Source organism: Suricata suricatta, chromosome 16, assembly GCF_006229205.1.
Source record: "Suricata suricatta isolate VVHF042 chromosome 16, meerkat_22Aug2017_6uvM2_HiC, whole genome shotgun sequence".
Classification (NCBI taxonomy): domain Eukaryota; kingdom Metazoa; phylum Chordata; class Mammalia; order Carnivora; family Herpestidae; genus Suricata; species Suricata suricatta.
The window spans coordinates 52142357-52159141 of NC_043715.1; the positions used below are offsets into that span (position 1 = coordinate 52142357).

At 57.9% G+C, this 16785-nt stretch overlaps 1 protein-coding gene across 8 annotated transcripts in view; it reads right to left on the minus strand.

Annotated features, from left to right (window-relative positions):
• Nucleotides 1-756: 756 nt before the first annotated feature.
• Nucleotides 757-16785, minus strand: part of SYT3 (synaptotagmin 3) — a 16419-nt gene continuing 390 nt past the window's right edge. For 2 of the 8 annotated variants that reach the window (XM_029925662.1, XM_029925661.1), the window contains exons 2-11: nucleotides 15919-16049; nucleotides 14239-14709; nucleotides 10721-11246; nucleotides 7866-8250; nucleotides 7336-7554; nucleotides 5353-5473; nucleotides 4927-5098; nucleotides 4700-4832; nucleotides 1428-1496; nucleotides 757-1265 (exon numbers count right to left, since the gene is read on the minus strand). In XM_029925662.1, coding sequence (XP_029781522.1) covers nucleotides 1431-1496; nucleotides 4700-4832; nucleotides 4927-5098; nucleotides 5353-5473; nucleotides 7336-7554; nucleotides 7866-8250; nucleotides 10721-11246; nucleotides 14239-14389 — 1773 coding nt within the window. In that variant the 5' untranslated portion in view covers nucleotides 14390-14709; nucleotides 15919-16049 and the 3' untranslated portion in view covers nucleotides 757-1265; nucleotides 1428-1430. Of the gene's footprint in view, nucleotides 1266-1427; nucleotides 1497-4699; nucleotides 4833-4926; nucleotides 5099-5352; nucleotides 5474-7335; nucleotides 7555-7865; nucleotides 8251-10720; nucleotides 11247-14238; nucleotides 14710-15918; nucleotides 16050-16680; nucleotides 16721-16785 lie in introns of those variants that run through there. The other 6 variants (XM_029925667.1, XM_029925666.1, XM_029925663.1 and 3 more) reach the window with 5 other exon arrangements.

A 16785-nucleotide genomic window follows, 5' to 3' on the forward strand; every position in this document is an offset into this window, starting at 1 on the left:
GGAGGAGCAGAGAGAGAGGGAGAGAGAGAGAATCCCAAGCAGGCTCCGTGCTGCCAGGGCAGAGCGGGATGTGGGGCCGGAACTCACGAGCCAGGAGATCATGACCTGAGCCGAAGCCAGGAGTCAGATGCTTAACCGACTGAGCCACCCAGGCGCCCCCACATTTCCTGCTTTAGATGCCACCATGTTAGAACATAATGCTTGGTGCTGCTTCAGTCTGTACTCACGAAGGGAAGGCAGAACGAACTCAGAGATCCCAACCCTGTGCCGAACGCTGAGCAGCTGAACTAACACCAGGACTGCGTGTCTTTGTAAGACTTGTTATGTGAGCAAAAGGAATCTATTATCGTTTCAGCCCATTCTGTTGGAATTCTGTTTTAGGCAGCTGATGCCATCGTAACAGATATAACATTATAAGCTTGGAGCCCCAAAGACCTGCCTGAGAACAAAGTCCTAAGGAGCAATGCAGTCACCTGACCACCTTGATCCGACCGTGCCTGAAGTCCTCCTGTTGGCTCAGACTCACCATGTACAAAGGTCTTTCAGTTCTGCTTGTGGCTTACAGTCGTCTGGGTTGCATTTTGTGTCTTACAATCGTAAGCGTCCCGGCAAATGTAACATTTACATACCAAGGCTCCAAAGAGACCAGTTTAGTGGCCAGCGGTCACTCGGCCAGTGAATAAAACCCTTGTCTGAACCCACAGCCAGGATGTCCCAGCCCAGCTTCCCAGTCCCAGAGAGGACAGGAGGCCCAGGCGGAGTGAGACCCGCGGGGTGTGTTTATTCCGGCGTTGGTGGCAGCAGCAGTGGGGGGAACGGCCCGACGCAGGGCGTGTTGAACAGAAAGGCAGACACGGGTGTGTGTGTGTCTGGGGGCGCACGGAGGACTGGTCTGTTGACATTCACGGCGAAGACAAGGGTCAGGACATCGAGTCTTGGACAAACAGCAAAGAGACAGACAGAAAGATGAAGGGTTTGGGGTGCTGGGGTCCCCCAGACATGCATGGCCCCTTGCCTGGAAGGGGAGCCCTGGGGAAGGGAAGACAGACACAGTGGAGACTGAATGCCCCCCCAACCCTGAAACAGGGAGCTGGGCCCGCCTGCCTCCCACCGTCGCACCTAGCGGGGTAGAAGGACGGGGAGGCCCAGCCTGCCCCGCACCACGCAGCTCGGACGTTATGGCTTCGAGGAGATGAATTCACGGTCCGGGCAGGAAGGGATGGGGTCCTGAGGGAGGCTGGTCCGATCCTGAGCCTAGGCCAGACCTGCAGGACCCAACTGGGAGGAGATGACAGGCTTGTGACCCGTGGTAGCCCCATCAACAGCCCCCCCCAGGGACCCAGGGATCCTGGTCCCCAGCCCCTCCTCCCTCAGACCCAGGAGTCCGGGGCCACAACCTCCCTCCTCCCCTGGTCTGGGTTCCTTACCCCTCACTCTGAGTTCTCTTTCTCTGACAATCCTTTGCTGCCTTTTGTGAAGCTGGACAAAGTCTTTTCCTGAAATGGGAAATCCAGAAGGTTCAGATATGGGGGCAGAGACAGGACGATCACTCATAAGCACGGTAATAAGACATCACGTCTGTATTCCTCATTTACAACGCCCTTTTCCACTCAGCCCTGAAGCGGGATTGCCGTCCTATTCTATCGATGGGGAAACCGAGGCACAAAAAAATGTCGTTGGAAATCTGAGGAGAGAGGAGGCCACAGGGGTGATGGGGACAGACCCTCAGAGGGGCCTCAGAGAAGCTGAGATTCTGTCTTGGAGCCTCTGGGGACCTGGGAGGGCTGTGAGCAGAGAAGGGGCAGGGTCAGCGTGGGGGGTAGAAAGACCCTCTGGGGCCGTGCACTGCCGTGTGCTACTGGCTGAAGGTCAGGGTCAGGACCCTCCTGGCCAGGATTCCACCCCTCTCTGTGCTCCCAGCACGAGCACGGCACCCGGCAGCTTCCAGAGAAGTCTGTGGAACGAGCGAGTAAATTAGGAGAAGAGTGAGCGGTGGAGGGAGGGTTCTGTCTCTCTAAATCGAGCCTCGGGCTTTTCCAAACCCACACTTGAGCCCTGCGCTCTGCCGCTTACAATCCTTCCTCGCCCCCGGAAGAAAAGTCCAAAGCAAAGCTACCGTCCGGCCCGGGAGGAGTCCGTCCACCCTGGGCGCAAACTCAGCTGCGCCCGGACTCGGCAATCACAAGAAATACTATTGCAATGCGACAGTTTGAAAAATCAAAATTCATCCAGGAACAAAAAAACCCACTATGTGCAGAATATCAATTTTTAAACTGAGGCTGGTTGGGGCGCCTGGGTGGCTCAGTCAGTTGAGCGTCCGGCTTCGGCTCAGGTCATGATCTCACGGTTCGTGGGTTCGAGCCTCGTGTCGGGCTCTGGGCTGTCAGCTAGCTCAGAGCCTGGAGCCTGCTTCAGATTCTGTATCTCCCTCTCTCTCTGACCCTCCCCTGCTCATGATCTGTCTTGCTCTGTCTCGCAAAAATAAATAAGTGTTAAAAAGAAATTTAAACAGAGGCTGGTCCTGTGACATTGCAGAGCCTGAGACAAAAGGAAAAATAAACAGCTTTCTCTTTCCATCTTTTTTATGGTTAATTTTTTTTCCTGGTAAATTAAAATCATTTCTAAAATGTCAAAAACAATGAAGAGTAAGTGTATCACAATTCACATTGCTTTATTTATTTTAGTTTATTTATTTTTGAGAGAGAGGGAAAGCACTAGTCGGGGAGGGGCACAGAAAGGGAAAGAGAGAGAATCCCAAGCAGGCTTCTGGTGTGGGGATTGAACCCATGAGCCATGAGATCAAGACCTGAGCTGAAGTCGGACGCTTAACTGACTAAGCCACCCAGGTGGCCCGCAATTCACATTACTTTAAATGTTTATTTATACTCTAAACAGAATTTAGTATAATTTTCCGGTCTTGGCTTTAATGACACCAAATTCATGGATAGTATTTTCAAAACCTATTTCTTTGCTTTTGTTTGTTTGTTTTGTTTCAAAGGAGAGACTGGCCATGTTTCAGAATTTCTCTTGATCATGTGATGACTGTAAATGATAAGAAAAATATATGGTCAGGCTGTGGGGCGCCTGGGTGGCAGTCAGTTAAGTGTCTGACTTTGGCTTGGGTCATGATCTCCTGGTTTGTGGGTTCGAGCCCTGCATCGGGCTATCTGCTATCAGCAAGAAGCTTGCCTTGGATCCTCCGTCCCCCTCTTTCTCTGCCCCTCCCCTGCTTGTTCTCTCTCTCTCTCAAAATAAAGAAATCAACTTAAAAAAATGGTCAAGCTGGTTCTCACGTGACCCGTAGGCCTCCTATTCTCTGCCATCAGGCGCCTGAGCCAGCCTCTCCCTGCGTAGGAGGACTGCCCGCTGGGCTCTCTCCCTGCAAGTTTCTCCTAACCTCCAAACCCTCACCCATACCCCTTCCTTCTCCACTTCCAGGCCTCTGCTCAAATGTCACGTCCACCGAGAGCCCCTTCAGGACCCTGGAAGCTAAAGGGCAGTTCCCGCCCCCCCATCCAGATGGCCTCTATCTCCAGAGGCCTTCCAAACTTCTGGGGCACACTCCCCAGGGCCACAAAAATATGACAGTATGCTCCTTATGATGGGTGCTGCCCTGTGAAATTTTCTGTTCTATTCCGTTTTGACTTTTTTCTTTTTTTAAATGTTTATTTATTTTTTGAGAGAGACAGACAGAGCACGAGCTGGGGAGGGGCAGAGAGAGCGGAAGACAGACTCTGAAGCAGGCTCCAGGCTCCTGAGATGTCAGCACAGAGCCCGATGTGGGGCTCGAACCCAAGAACCCTGAGATCACGACCTGAGCCGAGTCGGAAGCCTAACTGACTGTGCCACTCAGGCGCCCCAAGACTTTATTTTCTTACTAAGAAAAAATTGTTGGGGCGCCTGGGTGGCCCAGTCAGCGAAGTCCGACCCTTGATTTCAGCTCAGATCATGATCTCAGGGTCCTGAGATCGAGCCCCGCGTAGCCGGCCCTGTGCTGAGTATGGAGCCTGCTTCAGACACTCTTTCTCCCCTGCCTCCTCTCTCTCAAAGATAAATAATTAATTTTAAAAAAAGAAAGAAGAAATTGTTGAAAATCCACTGATTCGCAATTACAGGCTGCTTTAAAACAAACTGAACCAAAACCGAACCCCCAAAAAACCCAACCCAGCTCCATCACTCAGCTGTTCCCCTTTAGTTTGAACTTAGCATCATGGGAAATAACAGTAACAGTAGCTGACCATTTGCTCAGCCCTTAGGGAGGGACAGACACTTAATCTTGCATTAACTCACTGAATCCCCATATCCCAGGGTTGCCAGGGTGGCTCAGTTGGTTAAGCATCCGACTCTCAGCTTTGGCTCAGGTCATGATCTTCCGGTTAGTGAGTTCGAGCCCAGAGCTCAGAGCCTGCTTAGGATTCTCTCTCTCTCTCTCTCTCTCTCTCTCTCTTGCTCTCTCTCTGCCCCTTCCCTGCTCATGCTCACTCTTTCTCAAAAGTAAATAAATAAACTTTTAAAAAATCTACAACCACCACCATCACCTCATTTCTCAGCAGAATTACCTGAGACACAGAGAGGTCAAGTAACCTGCCCTAAGTCGCACAGCTAAAGTTGGTAGAGCAGGGATTCCAACCTAGGCCCCAACGACGAAACGAGTGCGTGAATGGCGTCGCCAGCGTCACTGCGTGGCCGCCCCACTCACCTCCACCAGCTGATGCCAGTGTTCCACGGGCTTGCGGGGGTTGGCCAGCATCTCCGCCCAGTGCTCGCGGCCGTGGGGGTCGGCGGCGTCCGGGCCAACTCGGCACACGCCGATCACCTCGTTGTGCCCGATGCTGGGGGGCGGGGGTGGGGGTGGGGCGGCAGTGAGCACTCTGGGAGGGAGGGGGCGCAAGCCGCCCCACCCCTGGCCATGACCCTGACCCTCACCAATCGTAGTCTACCACGGCGATGCTGAGCCCCACGCTCTCCACGCTCTCGGGCGCCACATCGAACACGAGCGCCTCGTTGTACGTGGGGTTCAGCGTGTTCTTCTTGATGGAGGTTTTCCGCTTCTTCAGACGCCGCCCCTCGCTGATCAGAGAGGCCTTCACATAGGGGTCTGGGGGCGGGCATGGCGCGCACTGAACCTCGACTTCCTCCCTCGGACCGAGTCCCAGCCGAGGGTCTGGGTCCCCGTTGCCCTCCTCCCTCAGACGCAGGAGTCCTGACTCCCAGCCCCTCCTCCCTCAGACGCAGGAGTCCAGACCCCCAGCCCCTCCTCCCTCAGACTCCGGTGCCCCCGGATGCTCCTCTCTCAGACCCAGGAGTCCGGCCCGGATGCTCCTCCCTCCGACCTGGGGCCTCCGGACCCACCTGAGAAGCCGGTGAGATCCATCGCTTTGAGGTTAGAGGCTTTGATGATGGTCACGGTGAGGCGGCCGGCGGTGGGGAGGTAGCAGAGAGAGAAGTTGAGCTCCCCGAGGTCTGCCTTTTCCTGCAGTTGGGAAAAGGAGTTCAGCCGCGTCCTGCCGCCGTCTCCCCCCAGTCCCTCCTTCACATCCTTTCCTGCCTGGAGCCCCCAGCTCTCCTCCCTGACATCCAGGGCTCGGGGTTCCCACCCACTTGCCAGTCTGACCCTGCCAAACCTGGGAACTCCCTGGCCACAGCTGCCCGGCAAAGCCAGGTGCTCTGCAGGGGGGATTGGAAGAGGCATGAGTGTGGGGAGGGAGCAGGAGGGGGAGAGAGAGAGAGAGAGAGAACATAGTGAAATATAGGCTGTGACAAGGACCAAGGTACCTTGAAAGGCAGACCCCACAGAGCCCTAAAGCAAGAAAATCCAGAGAGGGAGCATACGGACCCAGAGAGAGAGAGAGAGAACAAACAAGCAGGAACTTCAGAGAGAAGAGTACAGAGACAGGGAGGAGAGGGAGACAGAGACCTAGTGGAGGGAGACAGAGTCCTCAAGAGGCAGGAGATGCCAAGAAATGGGGATCGAGACTTGGTGGAGGGTCTGGACAGAGTGATAGAGACCCAGAGTGAGGGACAGAGATCCAGACAGTGTGACAGACACGGAGAAGTCAGTCTTAGGGAGGGCAGGGGGACACGCCAGCCCTAAGTGAGACCCCAGAGGACAGAGCTTCCCACACCAGCACTCACGGACAGACGGGAAGCGGGGGCTGAGCTGGCCTGTCCCCATGACCCGCCCTGCCCAGTCCTTCAGCCTCGCCACACTGACGGAGGTCCAGGTCCCTGGACCCCCCACTCTCTGCCTCTGACAGCTAACTGCGACCACCTAGGCCTGGAGCCCCCGAGGACTGTCAGGGATGAAGGCACAAATAAATGAGTAAAGGCCTCCTGTGATAATAAGGGGGAAAGAGAAGAAGTGACAGATACAAGGAGACAAGCGGAGGCAGGGAGAGTCCCATGAAGGGGGCTGTAGGAAGAGCCATGGGGACCCAGTGCAACTGTGTCATCATGCAGATGGAGAAACTGAGGCTCAGAGAAGGGCAGGACTTCGAGCGTGGCTAGGACAGGGCTCACACCCAGCACACACACGGCCTCCCCACATCAGCAGACAGCTGGAATGTTGTGACGCGCATGGATTAGAACCGAGAGGGCCTAGGAGTTGGGAGTTTGAGGTTTGGGGGTGCAGAAGGGGTCAGGACACCCAACAAGCATGTTGGAGCGCCTGGATGGACAGAAGAAGGCCAGTGGCGGGGTGGGGGTCTGTGCTGGGCGCTGTGGACCCCACAATCTGATTGCTGGAGGAACTGGGGGTGTTGGGATATTGGGGACCCAGGTACATCTGAGGCTATCAGGATTCGGGGGGAGACCTGAGGATGACATTAGATCTGGTGATCACAAACTTGAAACGTAAAATGTTCAGAGAAAGAGATCGGAGGCGTGGCGGGTTTCAGGAAGCTTGGGAACTGCAAAGCCCGGAGGTTGGAAGGTGAAAGGTCAGAGAAATAAAAGCTGGGAACTCCAGGGTCAGAGAGGTGGAAGGTCAGGAATCTCGGGTCAGAGGTCAAAAGTCAGAGGGTCACAGCACGAAGTTGCGAGGAGGTGGTCGGTGGGTGTCTGTTACAATGTTCCCATCAGATGTCAAAGGGGGGGTCAGAAGTTGGGAGATCTCGGGTCCAGGCATGACGTCAGCATTTGGCATGGGTGGGGGGATGGGGGTCCATTATATCAATCTCTACACTGTGCTTGTATGCTTGCAATATTGCGAGATAAAATAAATTTCAAAAGAAAAGCCTGGGTCACGAAGTTAGAAGGTTATAAAGTCCAAGGGCAAAGAGGTCGGAAACGGAGGGGTCCAGGGTCCCCAGGCAGAGGGATGCAGGGGCCACTGACCGAGCCGCCCTCCATGATGTCCCTCCACAGCGGGCGGTCGGGGGGCTGCTCGGCCAGCTCCAGGAGGTTGTCCAGCACCACTTGGCCGATGAGGTCGTGCCGTGAGAAGCGGTCGAAGTCATAGACGCTGAAGTGCAGTTTACGCTGGGCCAGCTCCGCCAGGGGCACCGAGAACTGGAATGTCTCGTTGAATACAGGGTTCAGGGTTTTCCTGTGCACCTGCAGGGGTGGGAGAGGGAGGGAGACAGACACCACGCCCATCAGCCCCGCTTCCATAGGACCCAGGAGTCCAGACCCCCAGCCCCTCCTCCCTCAGACCCAGGAGTCCAGACCCCCAGCCCCTCCTCCCTCAGACCCAGGGGTCCTGCCCACAGCCCCCTCCTCCCTCAGACCCAGGAGTCCTCACCCCCAGCCCCCTCCTCCCTCAGACCCAGGAGTCCAGACCCCAGACCCTCCTCCCTCAGACCCAGGAGTCCAGACCCCCAGCCCCTCCACCGTGGGACCTGGAAGTCCAGGGCCCCCCTCCGGACCTTGGTCTGGAACTTTTTCTTGCGGTCTGGCAGCAGGTAGATCTTGACGTACGGGTCTGAGAAGCCATTGGAGTCCTTGGCCGGGAGGTCCAAGGCCTGCAGGATCCGCACCACCAGCTGGTCGGAGCCGTAGAGGTACCGCAGGGCGAAGCTGATGCGGCCGCAGGGTGCCCCCGCGCCGGCCTCTCCCGAGCCCGCGCCACCGCCGCGCCGGCCACCGGGTCCAGTCCCCTGGTACAGCTCGGGCTTGATCTGCCCGATGAGTTTGGCTTTCTCCTCGCCGCCTGGCAAGGGTAAGGGCAGGGCGGGCGGCCGCTCCTCACTGCCAGGGTCTGGCTGAGGGGTCAGGGTCTGCTGGGTGAGGGGCCGGGGCAGGGCCGGGTACCTGTGGGGGTGGGGAAGACCGAGGTGGGGCCGCTGGCTGGGATCTCTGACAGCATCTGAAGACCCGGGAGACTCCCCCTGCCTCTTCCCCAAACACGGCATCCAAGTGGCCACGCACCCCTCCTTTGCTCTGACCTCGAGCAAGCCGCTTGCTCTCTTTGAGCCTCAGTTTCTCTACCTGTGTTGGGGGGCGGGCATCCCGCTCTCTAAACTAGCTCCAGCTAGGATCTGCTTTTGCACTGGCTTCCAGAAGCTTCCTCCTGACCTCAAGTGCGTGACCCAGAATAACTTCTCTGTGGACTCCTGAGGCCCCACACAGCCCAGACCTCCTGAACCTTCTTAAAATCTCCCGACTTAGCCAGTATCACATTTCCCACCTGACCACCGCTTCACCTGGCTTGGCCTTTCTCTCTCAACTCCCTTCTCCACTGTCCCTAGTGTCAATAGGACATTCTGGAAGCCCAGAGCTGCCCCCTCAGCACCCCGTGCTGCTTCTCTCCTTCTCACACACCCGCTTTCCCTGGACAGGCTCATCTGTGCCCCAGGTTTACACACCCATCAACAGCCTGGTGTCTGCTAAATCTGTCCCCTGGGCTCCAGCCCAGATCCTCGCCCAGCCTGGGCGTCCCAATGGACCCCGCACGTTCCCTGACCCGCACCTCCTCCTGATTGCCTGTGCTGCGCCCAGGCCTGCAGGCTGGACACCAGAGTCACCTCACTTCCTCTCCCCTCTAAGCCTGTCCCTCCCCTCTCCTGGACTGTCCTGTCCCTGTGGCCCCGGCTCAACTGCCCTGTCCAGCAGGGACCATCACACCCGGGGTGAAGTCCACGAGACATGGCCCCTAGCGACGGGCGGTGCTCAGCTAAATGCCCCGGATGTGCTGAGAGGCAGGCACGGGGCTGGAGGGAGGGGAAAGCTCTGGCCCCAGAAAGCAAGGGAGGCTCCTTCTTTGGATTCAGATCCCCCCGCCACTCCTTGCTCCCAAGGTGACTTCGAGCAGGTCATCGACACCCCCTGAGCCTCAGTTTCTCCATCTATATAATGGGAGAGGTGGGGCTCAGATCGGTGTATCCATCAGCCTCTGGAAGGCTTCCCCAAAGACCCCCACGCTCCATCTCCTGTGAGCCCCTGGGTCCCTGGCCAGGTCCTGGGATTCAAACACCTTCTCCCATGACTGTGGGGCCCAAGACGATCCTGCGGAGAGACAGTTTCTCCCTGGACTGTGCCCCAGACACCTCACACTCAAGATCCAGACAAGCTCAGGGTCACCCTCAAACCCACGCCTCTTCCTAGAGCCTCTGATCCACCAGCCACCCCATCACCAGGCCAGGCTGGGTGTTGTCAGCACCTCCCCCCCCCTACCCGGCGGCCATCAGCCCCAAGTCTCATCTCTCCTGCCCCGTCCTCGCCCTCTCCTCCCCATGCCCAGTCTTGGCTCAGCCTCAGCTTCTCCTGCCCCGACTGCTGGGTTGCAGTGTGTGGCTCTAGTCTGTCTCCTATGTGGCCCCAGAGAGGTCCTTCTGCACCCACAACTGACCCTGCCCCTCCTGCTCACAGCCCTCTGTGGCTCCCCAGAGCCCCCACGACAGAGTCTCAGCCCCTCAGCCAGGCATTCAAGGCCCTGAATGCCCCGTGAGGTCTGGCCCTACCCACAGCCACAGCCACGTCTCCTTGGCTTCCTTTTTTGCACACTTACTCTCAGGCCACAGTGACTGCTGGCAGCTCCCACAATGCCCTGTGACCTCCTTCCCCTCTGGCCTTTGCACGGGCCGCTGTCTCCTCCCGTAATGCCCAGCTCGCACCCCTACCTCTGGGCCTGGCTGACTCTTCCTCACTCTGCAGGTCTCAGCCACGGCATCTCTGGAAGGCCCCAGCTCCCTCCCAGACCGGGTCAGCGACTCCTCGGATGCCCACAGCTGTGCCCCGCCCCCCAAGCCGCTTTCTGGCAGCACTGGCCTGGCTGGGCCGGGCTGGCCTCTCTGGGGACCCGCTTGCCCTGGACTGTAAGTGGCATGAGGGCAGGGCCTATCTGCCATGCTCACTTCTCTTTTCCCAACGCCCAGCTCACATCTAGTTCTTATTAGGTCCTCTTAACACACTCAGAATGAGCAATAATGAAAAACTGTATGCCAGGTCCCACCGCCAATCCTGGCTTAGGGTGAAAGAGATGAATCGCTTTGGGTCTCAGGGCCTCGGGGGTCTAATCTTCATTCTGAAGTCCTGTACTCTCTGACTCTGAGAGTCCGGGTCTCTAGGCTCCTCCTCCCTCAGACCCTGGAGTCTGGGGCCCTAGCTTCTTCTCTCCCCAGGACCCAGGAGTCCACACCCCAAGCCCCTTCCTGCCCCAGGACTCAGGACTCTGGACCTCTAGCCCTCTCCTCTTGCAGGGCTCAGGAGAACCGTATCTGGGAAAGAGACAGAGGAGGATCAGAAGTTCAGAGTGGACCCCCAGCCCAGCAGCCTGTCTCACCTGGTGGTGGGTGCCAGGCTTGTGACCTGCTGATGCGACTGGGCACTGGGCAAGCCCCCACCACTGGGGGGCAGCAGGAGCAGCCCAGAGCCCGCACCCGCCTCAGAGGGCAGTTCAGGAGATGTCTGGCTCGGTTTGACCCCAGCGGCCACTGCAGCTGCCGCAGCCTCTGGATACGAGTCCATGTCCAAGTACGAGGGCTCAGGGGGTTCCGAACCCCCCAGGCTGCCCGGCTCCAGCAGCTCAGCGAAGGGTGGATGGTGGGCGGTGTGGGCGTGGTGGTGCGGACCCCCCAGCAGAGGATGGCCACCCAGGCCGGCCCCCAGGTGGTGCCCACCACCGCCCACCAGGCCTGCCAGCCCAACCCCAGGGCCTAGGTCTTTGCGCAGCGGGCCCCCGCCCACTGCCGAGCCTCCCTTGTCCCGCCAGGGCACCCAGCACAATTTCCAGGACACGAAGAGGGAGACGCCCAGAAGGACAATGCCACAGAATGTCACGATGACCGACAGCAGGCTCACGGAGATGTCTGGAGAGAGTGAGGACAAAGGTCAGGGGTCAGGGTGGGGTCAGAGCTTACCCTCCCACTGCTGTCCCCGAAGAGCTAACTTTTAGCCTTCGCCATGCATTGTCCTGAGCCCGGACCTCCGTTCATTTCACCTCCCCGGCCCCACAGGCTGTGTCTATCTACACGACCGTTTTAAAGACAAGGAAACTGAGGCACAGAGAGGTGGAGCGACTTGTAAAACGGTGCACAGGTAGTCAAGGACAGATCTGGGGTTTGAAAGAGCAGTCTGTCCTCACCCAGCATCCCCCCAAATGCTCAGAGATGACCCAGGAGAGAGGAGACCGCCTGAATGCAGGAGAAGGGCCCAGGTCTATGTTGGCTGCGTGGCTCCAGGAACATATCTTAAGCGCTCCAAGCCCCACGTTCCCCATTTGCCAAATAGGAAGGATCGGTCTTGCCTCTTACGATGGAGGTAAATGGGACCCGTGGCTGCAGATGGAAAGACAGACGTCCACTGAGTGGTTACTAGGTCCTGGACACCTAAGGGCTATCTTGGCATTAGCTCACTTGCGCCTGACAGGCGCCCTAGGAGCTTGGCAATGCTGTGAACACCTGCTTTCCGCAAAGGGAAACTGAGGTCGATGGAGCCAAAGTCTCCTGGACCAGAGTCTCCCTAGGTCAGCGGTGGAGTCAGAACTTGACCCCGGAGCACCTGGCCCCAAAGCCCACAGTCTTCACCATCATGCTGTCATGCTTCACTATTTCCCAAGAAATGGTATTTCAGACGTGGGTTATTATTAGACTGACAAATACTGTTACGCTTGGTAATACTGCTGCCGCCAAGTGTCCCCAGCTCCAGCAGAAACTACGGCTAACGCCTTCCGAAGGCTGACTGCGTGCTGATGTGCCTTTCAGGGAAACCCAGGGACAGCCTGGTTCTTGAGCCAAAGGTTCCTGAGTCATTCAGGAAGTGCTTCCAGGAGGGAGGCTCCTGGGGGAAACTTGACTCTGTTTTGGGATTGGCTCCTGGGTCTCAGCGACGGAGAACACACGGGAATTCCGTGCGTGCACCGTACAGACTATAGATCACGGCGGGCGGGGAGGAGCAGGTAACTAAGCTGTTGGCAGCGAGGACAGCTGAGTGGAACGGCTGTGTCCCGTCACTGCAGGGGACTCTGGGTGGGGAGGGGATGCCCTCTCGTCCTGAACTGACCAGTGAATCTAAGTGGGCGGTCTATGGTGGTAATCCTCACGGCACTGTGATCGATCCCATTTTACAGACGAGGACAATGAGGCTCTGAGAGAGAGACAGTGACCCTGTGGGGCCATACGAATGGCAACGACAGCCGAACTCCAAGATTCCTACTCCCTCTGCCCCCTTAGGGTGTTACTTCCCAAGTGACAGCATCTGCTTAGAGTTCTGGGGACCTGCTAAAAACCAAAGCAAGGGCTTTTCAGTCGCCTGAGCCCGGGGAGAATGGAGAAAAGGGGGCCGTTCGGGAGGGCAAGGCGGAGGAGAGGATAGAAAAAGCGAAGAGCTGCCTTCCTCTCCCGCCAGCCTGACCCAGACCCTCTCCAAGTCAAAACATCGATCCTCAAACTCCGACAGACTTCTCATTTCTGTCTGCCTGGTCCGGGGAGCCATTTGGGCCTGGCGAGGTGATGTAGTTGTGGGAAAAGATCAACCTTGCTCAAAGAAATATTTGGCCCTTGATCGGCTCCTGGGAAGGAACCTCTAAGCCCTTGAACTTCCTCCCTGAAAGTGTTTTTGTTTGCCTGTGGAGCCGTGGGCCATGCCAGACGGTCCGCAGTGTGACTGACGCCGGGGGACTAGGACGTGCCCTATTAGCTTGGCCCCTGGAGGGGCCACGCGGGAGGTCAGCCTCGTCTACGCGGCCGAGACCAGCAGCTCACGCCTGGTCTCTCCCGGACCCTGTTCTACGTGTCAATCCCTTCGCAGAATTTAATCTCTGTCCTTTTGCTGTAATGAAGCGTTCCCAGGAGCAGGACAGCATTTCTGCGGGTCCTTCTAGGGAATCCTAGAAACTGAGGGTGGGCTTGGAGACCCCCAAATTGCGTAGCACACTAGACTTCCTGGGGTCAAATCTGGCTCTTGCGCTTGCGAGCTGCGAGACTCTGAGCACGCGACAGCAGCTCTCTGGACCTCACTCCTCGTCGCTGTCCCTGGATGCCTCGCGCCAGGTGCTGAGCTCCACCCTGCGCTCAGCAAGTGTGAGTCTTGGTACCAGTTCTACGCACATGCTTCCTCCGGGCTCCTCAGGTGCACATGATATTTCCTAGTGCTCGGAACCCTGCCGCTTCCTAGCTGGGTGGCCTTGGGCAAGTCACTTCACCCTTCTGAGTCTTCCCCCCATCGAAAATGGGGATTCCGTGTACCACAGAGGGCGTTGTGGGTGGTTGAGGAACAATGCAAAGGACCTTGCATACTGCCTGGGGCACAGTCGGTGCTCAGGAAGTGCATGCCAGCATTTACTGGATGACCACTGTGTGCCCGGCTCGTTCTAAGCACTTCACGTGTGTTACATCATGAGTTTCTCAGCTGCCCCATGAGATAGTCACTTTTATTATCCCCATTTTCAGGAGGAAACGGAGGCACAGAAGAAGAGTTACTTGCCGAAAGCCATCCCTTAGTAAGTAGCACGGGGTGGGGGGTGGGATTTGAACGCAGGCAAGTCAGACAGCCTGAGCCAGAAGCCTGGGCTTTTAAGCACCATACATGAAAGGGACACGTATGTGGCTGGGGAGGGCGGGGGAGCAGGGGGCAGGAGGTTCGCGGGGCCAAACACCAAAGGTCAAGAGTCAAGTGGCCCACCTAGCTCCTTCTTAGATCAAAGGTGTGGGGGACCAGCAGCAAGCAGGATGGAGGCAAGACTCTAAGAGGGACTGGCCAGGGCCGCCTAGGGAACAGAAAGCTGAGCAAGTCTGCTCCGAATCTGAAAATACTGACTGTAGCGGACACAGGGGGCTGGCCGAGCCGGCTGGGGATGCTGACCTGCATCTGGGCCCCGGGGATAGCCTCGGATTCGCAGGTCGTTGAACTCCTGGCACCTGTCACTGGTGTCGGCGTCTCGGACCCGCGCACAGAGGTCCGACACCAGGATGAGGGCCCGCCGGCAGAGGTCATCCTCGTAGTCTCCCGACATGGTGGCCGGTGGGTTCTGCGCTTGGAAGCGGCCGGACAGGGGTGCAGATGAGAGAGGAGATTGGGAGAGGGCTGGATAAAGGATCAAAGGGGCAAGAGAGAAAGGGAAGGGCAGGCGAGGGGACAGAGACTGGGGGTAGATGGATCAGGAGATGTACACTGGGGAGGGATGGACGATGAGAAAGAAATTTGGGGTGATGGACAGGACTGAAATTCGGGGTACAGGCAAGAAGACAGTAACGGATTGGACAAATAGAGGGACAGAGACCAGCGTGAATGGACAGGAGGACAGAGAACGGGGACAAATGGACAAGGAGGAGACTAGGGAGGCCAGTCAAGGGGCAGAGATTAAGGACGCACAGTAAAGGGATAGACAGACAAAGAGACAGAGATTAGGGATGCCCAGACAAAGGGACAGAATTTAGGTGTGGACTGACGAGGAGACCGCCATTCATCGTCCATGCATTCGATGAATATCCATTGAGCACCAGCCTCATGCCAGGCACTGTGCCAGGTGCCCCAGAGCCAGCCGAGAACTGAACCCCACATGTCCCCGACTTCCTGATGTTACAATCCAGTGAGAGGAGACATGGAGCAAACAAGTCAACAAACACATATAAACAAACAAGACATGCTCACACTCTGAGAAGCGCTCTACAAGAACTAGTTGGAGGCTACGTCACAAAGGGGCCAGGAGGTGGGCAGCTGGGGGGCTCTCTGTGGCCCCCAGCAGTGGGGGTGGGGCTGGAGTGGGGAAAAGCATCCAAAGCAGCAGGAATAGCATGAGCAGGGGCCTGGAGGGTTCGGGGAACAAGGAGGAGGCCAGGTCCAGGTAGAAAGGGACAGGGCGGAGAGAAAAGGGGGACGGGGATGGAGAGAGGAGATGGTTGTGGGCAGCGGTGGCTGGGGTGGGATGCGAGGTGCAGGACGCAGAGATAAGGACCAAGCTGAGGGAGGGAGAGAAGGGGAAGGGAGACAGAGGTAATGGGAAGGGCAAACTGGGGCCCAGAACAGAGGGACAGATGAACAGACAGACACCGGGAAAGTGAAGGATTTCAATCTGGGATGGACAAGCCATAAAGAATGGACTAGTGTGTAATTTATGGGAGTGTGAGAGATGGGCGGACAGAGGGACAGTTAGAAGCGCCAGGACAGAAATATCTTTGAAAGAGAGACAGTGGTTGGCAGAGTGGATGGGGTGCAGGAATAAAGGACAGACAGACAGGCAATGGCCAGAGATCACAGATGGGCAAGGATACAAAGGAGGGCTGGGCAGACAGACATGGGTGCAGAAGGAAGGCTGGATGGGGGTGGGGGCATAAAAGATAGACACCGACGCCGGAGAGAAAGAGGTGCATGTGGGGAGAAGGGGAATTAGCCACACATGGTTTGGAGCCAGACATCAGAGGTGGACTGGAAGGAGAGTGCAGGGGGAAATCAGGGACGGGCAGCCCAGAGCTCACGGACGGACAGGTGTCGTGGGGGTATTGCAGAAGGCCAGGACTCCGAGACAGCCATGGTCAGACTCACCTGCGCTTATCCCTGCCGTGTTCTGGGTGGCAGCCGAGGCGGCGGCTGGCGGCAGCCCATGGGGGTTGTAGGGCGGACAAGGGGCTGCGGACCCGTCCCCACGCGCCAGGTGGTGGGAGGAGGAGCTGGATCTGGGGACCGTGGCCAGGAGAAAAAGCTCAGTCCGAGCCTCACGTCTTGGTCTACTCGGACCGGCTGCTCGACCCCAGGCGACCCCCGGGAGGTCCAACCACCCCCTCCCACCTCCGGGGCCCCAGCTCCCGTTGAGCTTAGAGACTACAATTCCCGACAGGCCTTGCGCTACCGCGGCTAAAGACTTCACAGACCCGGCGCTGTACGGGCTGCTGGGAATTGAAGTCCTTAAAGCTTCTCCCGGCTGCAGAGAGGATGGGAATTTTTTTCGGAGGTGGGGGGGTCAGGAGATGCCGGGGTCCCAGGGCGCTGCAGGGGGGACGAATGATGTCCAGGACCCCGAGAGGCCGCAGAGTCCTAAGTCCTCGGGGACCATGGAGTGGGTAAGCGATCCCCACCTCCGGGGGATCGGTGGGTGAGGTTGGGGTACACCTAGGTGTTTCGGGACCCCCCTTTCTAGGGCCACGTGCCCCTCCCCCGGGGCGGCCAGCGAGAGCTGCAGCACCCGCACTCGCGGGCAGGAGATCCGCGCGCCTCTGCACCTATCCCCGCCCCTACGCGCTGGGGCCTCCCTCCAGGATCGGCCTGGGGCGGGGGCCAGGGCAGGGGGAGGGGGAGGAGCGGACTCACCCGGAGCCGCCGCCGCCGCCGCCGCCGCCGCAGCCCCGCGCGCCCGCCGCGGTGCCCGCTCGGCTCCTCCCCCCGCCCCTGGCGCAGGTCCGCGGCTCCTCCCCT